Source organism: Jaculus jaculus, chromosome 5, assembly GCF_020740685.1.
Source record: "Jaculus jaculus isolate mJacJac1 chromosome 5, mJacJac1.mat.Y.cur, whole genome shotgun sequence".
NCBI lineage: Eukaryota > Metazoa > Chordata > Mammalia > Rodentia > Dipodidae > Jaculus > Jaculus jaculus.
In genome coordinates, this window is record NC_059106.1 from 139,301,589 (window position 1) to 139,316,158 (window position 14,570).

Here is a 14,570-nt window from a genome sequence, read left to right on the forward strand (position 1 = left end):
TATATCCTCATGTAGTCAAGAATCTGAGGAGACTACTTCTGTTTTGAAAGTAGAGACTAAGAAAAGATAATTCCCTAAGCATTTAAGCTTTAAATGCCAAGTTATAAAAACATGTAACGTACATGTGAATATTACGCCTCATTCTTCATGTGTCTCAAATTCCTGTAGAGACCTATCATAGTCAAGCTAGTTTCAATTATACATTGGGAAAAGATCACCAGGCAACTTATCAAATAGCTTTTTAAAAAACATTTTTATTTGAGAAAAAGAGAGATATGGCATACCAGGGCATCTAGCCACTGCCTACAAACTCCAGATGCATGTACCACCTTGTGCATCTGGCTTACATGGGTCCTGGGGAATTGAACCTAAATCCTTAGGCTTCGCAGGCAAGTGCCTTAACTGCTAAGCCATCCCTCCAGACCTCAAATAGTTTTTAAAAGCAGCGCCTAGTAGAAAAATAAGAATAATACTCCTTTTTCATTTGGCAATAGAGTGAGCCTCAATATATACCTGTAGGGAATGGAATGTCAAAGGGGAAAGTGGGGGGGGGGGGATTACCATGGGATTTTTTTATAATCATGGAAAATGTTAATAAAAATTAAATTTAAATATATACACACACACACACACACACACACATATATATATATATATATATACCTATAGGAATCTACTGAAAGGGAATACCAGATATGTGGCACAAAAATATTAAAAAAATATAAAATATATAAAAATGCTGGAGAAGGGCTGGAGAGATGGCTTCGCGGTTAACCGCTCGCCTGTGAAGCCTAAGGACCCCGGTTCGAGGCTCGGTTCCCCAGGTCCCACGTTAGCCAGATGCACAAGGGGGCGCACGCGTCTGGAGTTCGTTTGCAGAAGCTGGAAGCCCTGGCGCGCCCATTCTCTCTCTCTCTCCCTCTATCTGTCTTTCTCTCTGTGTCTGTCGCTCTCAAATAAATAAATAAAATTTAAAAAAAAAAAATGCTGGAGAAGGCCCAGAAAGCCAAGTGCGACATGTTCTCCCTCATATGTGGATCCTAGCTACAGATGATTGGGCTTCTGCGTGAGAAGGGGAAAACACAGTAGCAGAGGCCAGTAAGTTAAAAAGGAGATATAAAGGGAAGAGAAAGGAAGGGAGGAGGTATTTAATATGTTGGTATTGTATATATGTAAGTACAATGATTGAGATGGGGAAAGGATATGATGGAGAATGGAATTTCAAAGGGCAAAGTGGGGGGGGGGGATATTACCATGGGATATTTTTTATAATCATGGAAAACATTAGTAAAAATTTGGAAAAAAAATAAAAATAAAAATAAAATTCTGGAGAGATGGCTCAGTGGTTAAAGGTGCTTGCTTACAAAACCTGATGGCCCAGGTTTGATTCCCCAATAACCCATGTAAAGCCAGATACACAAAGTGACCCTGTGGAATGGCCCCCAGTAGATTCAAAATTTTATTACAGTTTGTCATTTAGATCTGCAGCCTCCTGGCTGGAGGAAGTGTCACTGTAGGTAGATTCTAAGGTCCAACCCTAAGGTGTGGGAGTGGATTTAGAATTCCAGTCTAAAGATAAGTGCAAAGGGTATGAGCTTTGCCTACAGTTCCTAAGTGTCGTGGTAGCTTGTGGCTTCTCTATCTCTCTGCTTGGTCCTATAAAAGGGGACCAACTTCTGCCATTATGGAACTTCCCCTGCTGCAATATATCCCTTCTTAACATAACTATGTGTGGTCCGAAAGTTCATTCCAGCAACATGAAGCTGTCTTTTACAGGGGCATATGTCTGGAGTTCATTGGTAGTGACAGGAGGCCCTGGCATGCCCATATCTGTTTATTTATTTTCTTTCTTTCTATCTATCTTTCTCCCCTCCCCTTGCAAACAATCAATAAAAATATTTTTAAATGCCATTACCACTTGCAATTATTAAAAATTCTATTATCAAAGCCGAGCATGGTGGTACACAAGTTTAATCCCAGCATTCAGGAGGCAGAAGTAGGAGGATCACCATGAGTTCGAGGCCACCCTGAGTCTACATAGTGAAGTCCAGGTCAGCCTGAGCTAGAGCGAGACCCTACCTCAAAACATCAACAAAAAAATTTCTACTTTGACTATTGCAATAAAATCTAACATCACACCATTTAAGCCTTGGGATGAAATATTATTTCAGTTGACATAGTAACTCTACAGGATAATAAATGTATATGAAAAATATTGGCAGAGTAAGCAAAAAAAGGAAGAACTCAGAACCAAAGGCATATACATTCCCATGCATATGCATATGTAGGCACAAAAACATGGACAGGTAAAATTTTTCCATTAAAGGATCCCTTTGTTCCTCTTAATGTGGTAACGCACACCTGCAACCCAAGAACTGGAAGAGGAAGGAGGATGTCAAGTTGAAGAGAGTCTGGGCTAGAGAGTGAGTGTGCGGCCACCGAAGGCTACAGAACATGACCTTGTCTTAAAAAGAAATTATGTTTAATTGTAAAGTGAGGAATAAAGCGTTATTCTTTCTTGTTTTAATATAACCACTGGAAAACAGGCACCGGTGAGCAATCACTATCGAAAGCCCGTAACCACACACCTGAAGCACGTAGTCAAGGGCTATGTGTCGGAAGCACTTTCTCGTCGCTGTTAGGATGTTTGTGGCTTCTTCTACTTCGTGCTGCTTGTTTCTCTGCACTTGAGCATTTTTAACCAGTGCATTCTCCTTTTCTTCACTCACTTTTTCAAATTGTTTCTTGGCATCTTTGAATTTTCTAAGATCTCTAAAAAATAAAAATTTAGTGAAAATTCCCTCAAAATTTGGGCAAAACATGTTCTGAATTTAATTCTCATGTTTCTTCATTTATTTGTTTCATAATACATTGATAGTCACTAGCAACTCCCAGCTAAACATACATTATTTCTCAGTTAAGTATAATCTTTATTGACAATTTTTTAAATTTTAACAAAAAATATATACATATATAAGATTGTTTGAAACATATCACAAATTTTAATGTACAGTAATTCCGAGTGTTAGATTATTAGGAAGTAATTTACAAAAAATCTGTGAGAAGCCATTTTCAGGATAAATTCTAACCTACTGGGTGTAGTTCAATGGCAGGACACTTGCCTAACATACATGAAGCCATAAATTCTACCCACAGCACTGCACAAAAAAAGAAAAAAAAAAAAAACTACTCAAAGTGGCAGTAAACATGTTAATGATAGCTAGCACTATTTCCAGATTATATTTGATTTATCTTTAATACTATATCATAATCAATTTGATATTTTTAATATTCTCAGTCAGGAATTACAGGAAAATACTGTTACTAATGTAGAAAAGGAAGCCCTTCCTTCGTTAGAAAGTTTGGGTTTTTTTTTTTAATCATTATGTTTAGTCGAACATGAATCCTTAGTCAAACATGAGTCCTAAATCATTATGTATTACTTCAGTTTATTAAGTAATGAAAAAAAAGTCTATACCCCATAAGCCAACAATGTTTAAAGAGTTTGAAACATAAAGGCATATTTTAAAAATTGTGTACTCTTTATATAATGCACACTATACATTAAAATAGCTTTTTTATTTCTAATGCTATTTTACAAAAGAAGATTTTTCTCACACCAAAGAAGTCTACACCGAGGCTACACAAAACTTAAATTTCAACCACAGTAACTATTTCAACTAGCTTTGGGGTTTCCTATATTATATTTTTCATTACATTTAGAAAGTATTTGTGACTAACTACCCTAGATATGTATTTTGAACACATGTTCAAGGAATAAATAATTCACTGAAAGACATAAAATCTGATCCTCTTATAGAGTAACTCTGGGAAAAGTGAAATACACATTTCACCAAAAAAGACAGTATTTTCAGTCATTTGTGGCCCATGATTTCATTCTCTTTTGGTATCATAGAGATGACCAAGAACAGACTATTTTTCTTTATTCCTCCCTGCAACTGACTTACTCTTTAACGAAGTTCTGAAGCTGTGCTTTAATTGATCTCTGAGTTTGGTCAAACAGAATCTAAAAGACAAAATGTAACATTGAAGAATTAGAAAAGTAAAAACATTTTCGTGTAGCTCCACATCACTTCATAAATACTCCAATACTATTAATGCTTCCATTTCTTCTTATTGAAGACTGCAAAAAAATAAACTTTTATTCTTTTTTTGGTTTCCTGAGGTAGGGTTTTGCTCTGGCCCAGGCTGACCTAGAATTCACTGTGTAGTCTCAAGGTGGCTTTGAATTCATGGAGATCCTTCTACCTCTGACTTCTAAGGGCTGGGATTATAGGTGTATACCACTCACTACTCCCAAATAAAAAAATAAACATTTTAAAAAGAACTTGAAACCAATTTTAAGCCAATTTCATCTGTCTTAAAAATAAACTTAGCTTCTATTTACCAAGGAAAACAAACTTAATTCTTCAATTCTAATTCACACCTTGGAAGACAACCTAAAAGCAAGGTACCAATTTTACTCTATCTGTTAGATGGACCTTACTCCAATACATGGATGCACCCAAGATGAAAACGCCACCAAACTGACTGGCACCTTAGTCACGGAAAGACCATTACTGGGGAAGACCTGAGGACCTAAATGATGTATGTCTGTGAACAATTACACAGTTCTTCAGGTCAAAGGACAGCAAAGATTAGAGGCAGGAATAAAATCTTGCTCCTCAAGACAGCATTTTGTTCCACTTCTATAATGTCCTAGAATGTTCCATGGCTCTGATGATGGGGATTTTAAGTACTTTTATAATTTACAGAATGACTTCAGATTCAGAGTTGGAAGAGTAAAATAAATAGAAGAAAAAAATTGTCCCTTCAATTAAGAATTAAGAAACTTCATTCTTGATTTATTACAGGATGTAAAACATTGTCAATCTATTTCCAGAGAGAAAAGAAATTTTTTGTATATAATATTAAACCCAAAGTAAGCAGCAAAAAGTAAATAATTAATATCAAAGTGGAACTAAATGGGAAACAGGAAATTAATATTAGAAAAATAATCTAAAACATGAAGTTCTTTGAGATTATAAAACTGGCAAATGAAGAGAATATAGAGAAAAGAACCAGTAAAGGAACAGGGTCCCTATCAGGGAATTCAAACAAGGCAAGCTGATCTAGGAAAAGAAAACAGGCTCTTTTCTGATGAAATCACAAATGGCAGAAGGATGTGACTGAGTGCAACTCATCAAAATTAACTGGACCCAGTAGCTCCAGCCCTTGGAATCAAACATCATTCCAGCAGGATTTGCCTTCTCATCTGCAATGAGGGAAGTGTATAAGTGGGATTGCATGGTGAGCCACACTAACCAAAAGAGAGTAGCTCCAAAATAGCTTCCTCCTGCCACAGCCTGGTATCTCATGAGATGCAGGCTGTTTTGTTAACGCCACACCAAGTGTACTCTTGCAGTGTTACTCAATAAATTTGCCCTTTTTTTGTCTACTCTGGTCTGAATGGTGAATTCCTTCACAAACACAAACTCTCCCTACACAATGAACATCTAGCCTAAGTGGTCAGAGGAAAAGATGACAAAAAGTTTGATTATGGAGAAGATAAAGTGTGACCTCACCACAGGTTGAATAGATGTTGAAAGATTACGTTAGTGATCAATTGTATGCTTGCTTATAAATGCAACAGAAGTAGTGGAAACTTTCTTTGAAAGAAAATCTACCAAAGCTCACTAGAGATTAAATTGATAACTGAGATAGAATTAAAGAAATATAATCTGGGGCTGGAGAGATGGCGTAGTGGTTAAGCGCTTGCCTGTGAAGCCTAAGGACCCCAGTTCGAGGCTCAGTTCCCCAGGTCCCACGTTAGCCAGATGCATAAGGAGGCACACACGTCTGGAGTTCGTTTGCAGAGGCTGGAAGCCCTGGCGCGCCCATTCTCTCTCTCTCCCTCTACCTGTCTTTCTCTCTGTGTCTGTCACTCTCAAATAAATAAATAAATAATTTAAAAAAAAAAGAAATATAATCTGTAGTTCAAAACCTCTCACATCCTGTAAAGTTACATAAAACCTAGAAATTCCATACCTCTGTATTTCCAAAAACAAGTAAAATTTAGTTTCACATAAACACCTACAGGCAAATGCTTACAACAGTCTCATTCCTGATTGCCAAAAATGGAAACAATCTTAAAATTTTTCAACCACAGAATGGGCACAGTAATAAGTGAATACTACAGAATAGTAAAAATAAACAGCTATTAATACATACAAAAACAGATGAAGGAAGGAGAGATGGCTCAGCAGTTAAAGTCTCTTGCTGGCAAAGCCTGGTGACCCAGGTTCAAATCCTCAGTACTCATGTAAAGCCAGATGCATGAAGTGGCACAGTCATCTGGAGCTTGTTTGCAGTGGCTAAAGGCACTGGTGTGCCTATTACCCACCCCCATCCTGCTTACAAATAAATAATTTTAAAAAGATGAATATTAGTACATTTTGATAAAGTAAATCACATTCCAAAAACCCCTGGTCCTGCGCACTCAAAGCAAGTGCTTTAGAGCTACACCCCCAGCCCAAGAAGGGATGAAAAAACTACCACTGGAAGAAGCAGGAAGAGAGCCACCACATGCCACACTGGAGGGGAGGCAGGAAGAAGCTTAAACCCTTATCACAGGGCATATACAAAACTTAGCTCTAAGTGGATCACAGACTTAAAACACATAGAAGAAAACAATAAAATAAACAATTGATGAAAACACACTAAAACTATGGAAGCCAAAATCAATAAATTGAGTTTGTCAAAATAAAAACTAGCACTTCAAAAGATATTGTTAGAAAAATAAAAAATTCAAGTAAAATCTGAAAAGGAGACAGCTACAAATCATATGTGAAAAGAATACAGTACAGGAAAAACTAATTCAATACAATTTTTTGAAATATTTTATTTTTATTTATTTAACAAAGAGGGAGAGAAAGACAAAGGGAGAGAATGGGCGTGCTAGGGCCTCCAGCCACTGCAAATGAACTCCAGACGCCCCCTTGTGCATCTGGCTAATGTGGGTCCTGGGGAATTGAACCTGTGTCCTTTGGCTTTGCAGGCAAACACCTTAAGCACTAAGCCATCTCTCCAGCCCTCAGTACAATTTATTAAACTATGCTTTAATGAGCAAAAGATGATATTTTACAAAGAAGATACATCAGTGGTAAATAAACAAAAGGGCCAACATTATTAGTTATTAAGGAAAACTTGAAACCACCATCAACCAGTTCAAAAGAAGGAACATATCACGTGCTAAAGTGCATGTAAAACAACTGGAACTTATATTGCTGCTGAAGAATGGTTCTCTGAAAACAAATTTTGAATCCAAAGTTTGAATGTTTTACATAATTTTTAAAGATACTATAATTTAAAATAAATAAATAAATATTTAAAAATAATATGTATAAGATATTAATTCTTGGGGTTTTTTGTTTCTTTCTTTGGTCATTTTGTGATTTTTTTTCTTTTTCTTTTTTATTTTTGGTGCTGAGGACCAAACCCAGGGCCTTGTGCTTGGTAGCTAAGCACTCATCCATTGAGCTAAATCCCCAATCTCCACATAAGAATATTAAAATGAATATTCATGCGAGGAAATAAATAATTTTTCCTTAATATTTTTCTCAAAATTTTTATATAGTTCACTGTGAAAATTTACATATAACCCCCTGAGTAGCTATCTATTCTAAGGTATTTAAATATTCATACAAAAAGGTGATGTTTATCTGTAGATTTTTAACATATTTTTATAACCAACTTTATCTGGGATAGCTAAAATTGAAAACAATGTAATTGTCTTTGTGGTAAATTTAAAAAACATTCACAAATTCTCTTTCTTACCCCCCCCCAAGAGACAGTTTGTGGCCTAGGCTGGCCTCCAACTGGACTTCAGAATCTACTGTCAACCACCAAAGCAGCTAGGATTTCAGTCACACAGCACTTTAAGTACCTGTTTACATCCACAAGTTCTGTGATAATCCTCCCTTGAAAAGAAGACCTTAATTCCTCTCTCCTTGAGTGTGTACTAGACATTGTCACTTTCTTGTATCAAACAGTAATGACAGGAAGTAACAATGTGTGACTTCCAAGACGAGGTCATAAAAGGTACTGGGGTTTCCTTTACCCTAGCTCTTGGGTCACTTGTTTGGAGAGCAACCAGGCTCCCATCCTAAGAACACTCAAAAGCCCAACAAAGAGGGTCCTCGGTGAAAAACTCAGAGCTCTGGCTAACACCCACATAACTGAAACACCTGTGAACAGAACCCTGCAGCCCCATGTAAGAACTTCAAGTGACCAAGGCTCCAGACAATTACCTCATGAAAAGCACCAAGCCTGAACCACCCAACGAAGTTTCTCTCAAATTCCCTGGTTCAGAAACTGTAAGATAATAAATGTTATCTTAAGCCACTAAGTTTTGGGTCAATCTTTTATACAGCAACAGGTAACTAATACATTTGTCAGCAAATAAACAGATACCAAAATTGTGGTATATCCATACAAGGTAATATTACTGACCATTAATAAGAAATACATATTGAGGGCTGGAGAGATGGCTTAGCAGTTAAGTGCTTGCCTGTGAAGCCTAAGGACCCGGTTCGAGGCTCAATTCTCCAGGACCATAATCTGGAGTTTGTTTGCAGTGGCTGGAAGCCCTGGTGCGCCCATTCTCTCCCTCCCTCCCTCTCTCTCTCTCTCCCTCTCTCTCTCTCTTTGCCTCTTTCTCTCTCTGTCTGTTGCGCTCAAATAAATAAATAAAATAAACAACAAAAAAAATTTAATTAAAAAAATACATATTGATAGCACAGTATTACTGACTCTCAAAATAAGTATACTGGGTGAAAATTACTAGACTGTCCTTAATTCCATAAAGTGTAAATTAATCATTTATGACACAATGCAGATTGGTGATTGACTAAGAACAAAGGGGATACAAGAGAAAAGTAACTACAAAGTAGCAACAGAAAACCTTTGGGCATGATTAGTTGCAGTCAAAGTAAGTCAAAGCTTATCAACATTTAGAATTATGAAGTTGATGTTAGTTTTTCCTCAACAGTTATCAAGTCAATATATTCCAAAGGATAAAAAGTGTTTAGCATCATTATTTCAAAACTAACATTACCATCTACATCTTCCAAAATATAAAACTATCAAAACTAAACCTTATAAGCATTTGAAGAGAATGAGAAATTATTTTCAGAAATACAATAACCTGATTAGCTTCTGTCTACTTGTTATTCTGAGACAGGGTCTTACTATGAACTCACTATGTTGCCCAGGTTAGCTTCAAACATCAACTCTCTCTGTCTCAGCCTGGGATAACAGAGATCTACCATCAACCACCATGCCTGGCTTGCCTACCTTTTTTTTTTTTAAAAAAATACCTCCTTTACAATGAAAAGGATATTAACAGATGAGCAACTGAATAAAAACTCTGTCTCCTGCCCAATCTCAAGGTATGCAGCAACCAACAGCTATCTCTTTCCTGCTGCAGAAAACTTCCTCATCTCAATTTCTGATCATGAATCTCTACCTTGACAACACAGAACTAACCTTTTTTTCATATTCGAAAGGAGAAAACCATAATGCAACTAATAGTAAAAGCCAAAGTTCATTTCCATTTCTGGAAATTTAACCCTATTACTGCTAGCAAAACATGTATGTTACTGAAGTACACAGAATCATACATGACTAAGATCAACAGCTCACAATCAAGCTAGTTCTCATTCATGCCTGGACCCAGTAAAGCAACATTTGTTTTCTGCTGTGTTCAGGAAAAGAAAGCTGAGGTACAAGTTGTAGCTGGCAGACAGCTCACTACAGATCATTCAGTAGAAAAAGGTGAAGGGCTACAAACCCACTACAAGTCCTGCCTCCAGTTCTTACCACTTATTCAGGTGCCACTGACTCTAGGAATTCTGAAGGTTTCTGTGATCCAGAAATATTACCCAGCTTCCACAGCACTCTCTTGATGCTGCACATAACATAATCATTCCTATCCAAATCGATATAAGATGTTGTGTTTATAGCACTTTAGACTCTGGATTCGTATTAGGTGGGTAGTAGACAGAGTCATCAGAATTCGGCTCTGTATTAGTTATGTTTCTGCTGCTGTAACAAGTACTTGGCCAAAATAAAGGGAAGAAGGGTTGGATGCAGCTTCAGTGCACAGTCCGCAACAGCAGAAACAGCATGGTGAGGAGAACCGGCTGGAGCGGTGGTCACAGCAGTGAGGCAGCTGCTCACACTCCACACAGTCAGGAAGCAGAGAAATGAACACTGTTATGGTTCTGCTCACTCTCCTTTTTCCTTTTATGCATCCCATGGTTGGTACCACCCACATTTAGGGTGGGTGTTCCTTCCAAAACATCTGGAATCACCCTTACAGGTACCTCAGAGTCATATGCTCTAGCTGATTCCAAATCTAATCAACTTGACAGCAAAGACTAATTATGACAAGTGCCATACATGAGTGAATGCTTATTATTTGTCCCACTTTTTCCATCCTCTGCCTGTACTAATCTGTTCTGTAGACCCTCCCCCTCCCTCTCCCCCTTAATCTATATTTCTTTTATTACAAAAAGTTATTAAATAGGGCTGGATAAATGGCGGCTTAGCACCTAAGGTATTTGCCTGTGAAGCCAAAGGACCCACGTTCGATTCCCCAGGACCCATGAAAGCCAGATGCACAAGGGGCACTTGCATCTGGAGTTCATTTGCAGTAGCCAGTGTCACTGGCATGCCTATTCTGTCTCTGTTTCTCTTCTCTCTCTCCTTGCAAATAAATAAAATTAAAAATAAAATAAAATGGAGAAAGTTAGTGGGCATGGTGGCACACAACTTATAAAAAAGCTATTAAATAAAACAATGGTAACAAGCACAAGGAACAGTAAAAGGAATGAACACAACTGAGTCCCAGCAGCCATGGAACTCAAAACAAAATACATCAAGAGCACAACATAGGTAGGAGGACTGCTGTGAGTTCAAGGCCACCCTGAGACTACAACTGAAGGTCAGCCTGGGCTAAGGCAAAACCCACCTCAAGAAAAAAATGTGGAGGTAGGAGAGAAACTACTCACAGTTCAACTAGAGCAGTACTTTGCTAATGTTGAATACTGAAAATTTTTTAAAAAGTCAAAGAAAGAAGTTTTAAGGATAAAAATTAAGCTGCACTATAATTTCCCTGCCAGTAACATTATTTTTTTTCTCCAGAATTACAGTTGTTACAGCTGCTGTGCTTAATGTTTCCATGCTTTATGGTCTCAGTGACACACTCAACCTTCCCAGTGTCCTCTTCCATGTGGCCAGAGCATGACAAAATTTAATTATTCCTTTGTTAATGAAGAGAAATTGAAATATCAAAGTGATTAAGTAAATTGAAAAAGATTATACAGCTAGTAATGCAACTGAAAATGCATTTAAGCTAAGTTGTCTGTCTATATCTTAAGCTCTTTTTGCAGTGTTAAAAGTCAACATTTTCAATTTTTGAAAGAAACACACATTAGTCGAATCTGCACAGGGCTCAGAAAAGTAGGTGCACATCAAAAATGCTACTATAAAAAGCAGCAACGTATCTCCCTCATAGCAATTCAAATAAGCCTAATTTTTGGAGACATACTCTAAGATAGTAACTTATAAAAACACTTTTGGACTGGGGAGATTGCTCAGTGGTTAAAGGCACTTGCTTGCAAAGCCCACCAGCCTACATTCAATTCTCCAGTTCCCACATAAAACCAGATGCACAAAACAGTGCATGTGTCTGGAGTTCATTTCCAATTAGAAGAGGCCCTAGTGCAACCATATTCTCATTTATTCACCTCTCTCTCCTTCCCTCCCCTTATTCCACCCCTAGGTAGGTAAGTAGGCAGGCAGGCAGATAATTTTTTAAAAAATACTTTAAAGGGCTGGAGAGGTGGCTTAGCGGTTAAGCGCTTGCCTGTGAAGCCTGAGGACCCCGGTTCGAGGCTCAGTTCCCCAGGTCCCATGTTAGCCAGATGTACAAGGGGGCGCTCGCATCTGGAGTTCGTTTGCAGAGGCTGGAAGCCCTGGCGCTCCCATTCTCTCTCTCTCCCTCTATCTGTCTTTCTCTCTGTGTGTGTCGCTCTCAAATAAATAAAAACAAAATTAAAAAAAAAAACTTTAAAGATTTCTTAACAAAAATGTTCCAACATACAATTAAACAATTTACTGACCAAAGTTTTTATTTTAACCATTGTTTTTCACAGCTAAAACTAAAAATAGCTAGGTGTGGTAACACATGCCTATAATCCAAACATTTGTGATGTGGAGGAGTTCAAGGCCATCTTCAGCTACCTAAAAAAGTTAAGGCCAGCCTGGGATACCTATGACCGTGCCTTAAAAAAAAAAAAAAAAAAAAAAGGAGAACTAAGATGAACCTTACATAAAGCAAAATATAAAAATCTGCTTTGGAGAATATATGAAAGACATATATATTTCAAAGGATAATATGTAATGAAAAAAACTTTTGGGGGAGGTAAGAAAAGGGTTTATTTCAAGCTTACGGATTCTAGGGGAAGTTTTATTCTGGTAGGGAAAGCAGAACAGAGCAGACAGCCAAGACATCACATCTTGTCACATCAGCTGGTGGAAGACAACAAGAGTGAACCAGCTCTGAACACTCGCTGAGTTTGACTAATAAACCTCAAGGTCTGCCCTCAGTGACACACCTCCTCCAGCAAGGTTCAACCTTCCAAAGCTTCTACAACTTTCCCAAATTGCCACCAGGTGGGGACCAAGTATTAAAAGCACATAAGCCTATGGAGAACATTTCATTCAAGCCACCACATTAATGTAACATTCCACTCCAGAGCCCTTAAGGTTTATGACCACTTTATAGCACAAAAATGCATCCCAGTGTGGTAGGTAGCACACGGGAGGCAGAGGTAGGAGGATCACTGTGAGACTACATAGTGAATTCCAGGTCAGCCTGGGCTAGAGCAAGACCCTACCTTCAAAACAACAAAATAAATAACACAAAATGTGTGTAATCTAAACCTCAAAAGTCCTGTTAGTCCCAATACTGCTCAAAAAAATCTGGAACATAGATGCATTCTAAATTCTGGGCAGCTGAGCACAGTAAACTCATCCTGAAGAAATGACTTCCTGGGTTCTCCTATGCAAGCTGGGAGCCCCACAGCATCCTCTTGATGGAGACAACTTCTAATGTACATAAACTTACAATGTTAACTCTTTTTTAAGTGTGTGTGTGTTCATATGTGTATGGGTGTGCAATGTGCATATTAGTTTATGTGTGGAGATTAGAGTGCAACTTCAGGTGTCAGTTCTTGTCTTCCACCTTGTTTGAGGCAGGGTTCTCTCACCGTTCACCACTGCATCCACCAGGCTAACTGTGAGTTTGGGGACACTTTTCCTGTCTTCACCTACCTTCTTGCCCTAGGCATGGTGGGATTACAGGTGCTACTGACACTATAACATCCAGATTTGCATGGAGCATGAGGATCCAACTCAGGCACTCATGTTCAAGCTCTTTATTCACTGAGCCATCTACCCAGCACTAAATCTTAATAATACTGCACTATTTAAAATTATAAATCCAAGGCAACCTACCCAAGATCCATACCATATCCAAGGAAGTTTGTCTGTCAATAAATTCTTTCTTCTGCCTTACTACGCCTGCCTTCCCTTCTCCTAATTTGTTATCTGATGGAGAAGAACTCAATATGCTAGCTGCCAGAATCAGACTCACTTTCAGTTCTATGAAACATTACATCATAGTAGTATCCAGAAGTGGGCTGCTTTTTTTTAACAGAAAAAATAGTAATTGATATCAAAAATAAAAATGCCCTGAAAATGTTAAATGTGCTAAGCTAAAGATATTAATCCTTAATCAACCTGGAACTGAGATATAAAGTCAGTTAAGACAGGACCCAGTCTCCCTAGCCCATCAAGACACAGCCCAACATCTGGCAAAAGAGAAGACTAACAAATGCAGAAGATATGAAAAATGGTACTTAAATTCAAAAGAAGGCAAAAATGAAGCTGCATGAAAACTGGTATAAAATATTATAGCAAAAACCATAAGCCTCTTAAAAAAAAAAAAATCTTCTTGACCTTGAATTTAGAAATGGATCCTCTCAGTAAATTCACAGGAAACACAAGAGAAAAGAGGAATACTGTAGTTCAGACTTCACCAACATTCAAAACTTTTGCATTTTAAGGACATTATCAATAAAGTGAAAAGAAAGGCTGGGATGTTGCTCACATGCTTAGCATGCGTGATGCTGGGTTCAACCTCAACAACCACCATTAACAACAAAAGACAAACGATCCCAGCAATCAGGAAGCAGAGACAGGGGATCCTCAATGCAAGGTGGCTAGTTAGACTAGCCAAATTAGTGAGCTCTGGGTACAGTAAAGACCCAATCTCAATAATAAGATAGACAGCAAAAGAGGGAGACATCTAACCTTGACCTCCTACCTCCACAGGTACATGCATCCACATGCACACATATATACAAATACACGTGCACACCACACACATGCACAAAAGCAAACAACAAAACTTACTTGCAGAAAAGACAATAAAACCAATACAT

General features: G+C 37.9%; 1 protein-coding gene across 4 annotated transcripts in view; it reads right to left on the reverse strand.

Annotated features, from left to right (window-relative positions):
• Nucleotides 1–14,570, reverse strand: part of Acap2 (ArfGAP with coiled-coil, ankyrin repeat and PH domains 2) — a 159,698-nt gene that overhangs the window by 73,070 nt on the left and 72,058 nt on the right. For all 4 annotated transcript variants that reach the window (XM_045148851.1, XM_045148854.1, XM_045148852.1 and 1 more), the window contains exons 5-6: nucleotides 3,969–4,027; nucleotides 2,589–2,772 (exon numbers count right to left, since the gene is read on the reverse strand). In XM_045148851.1, the coding sequence (XP_045004786.1) occupies nucleotides 2,589–2,772; nucleotides 3,969–4,027 (243 nt within the window). The remainder of the gene's footprint in view (nucleotides 1–2,588; nucleotides 2,773–3,968; nucleotides 4,028–14,570) is intronic.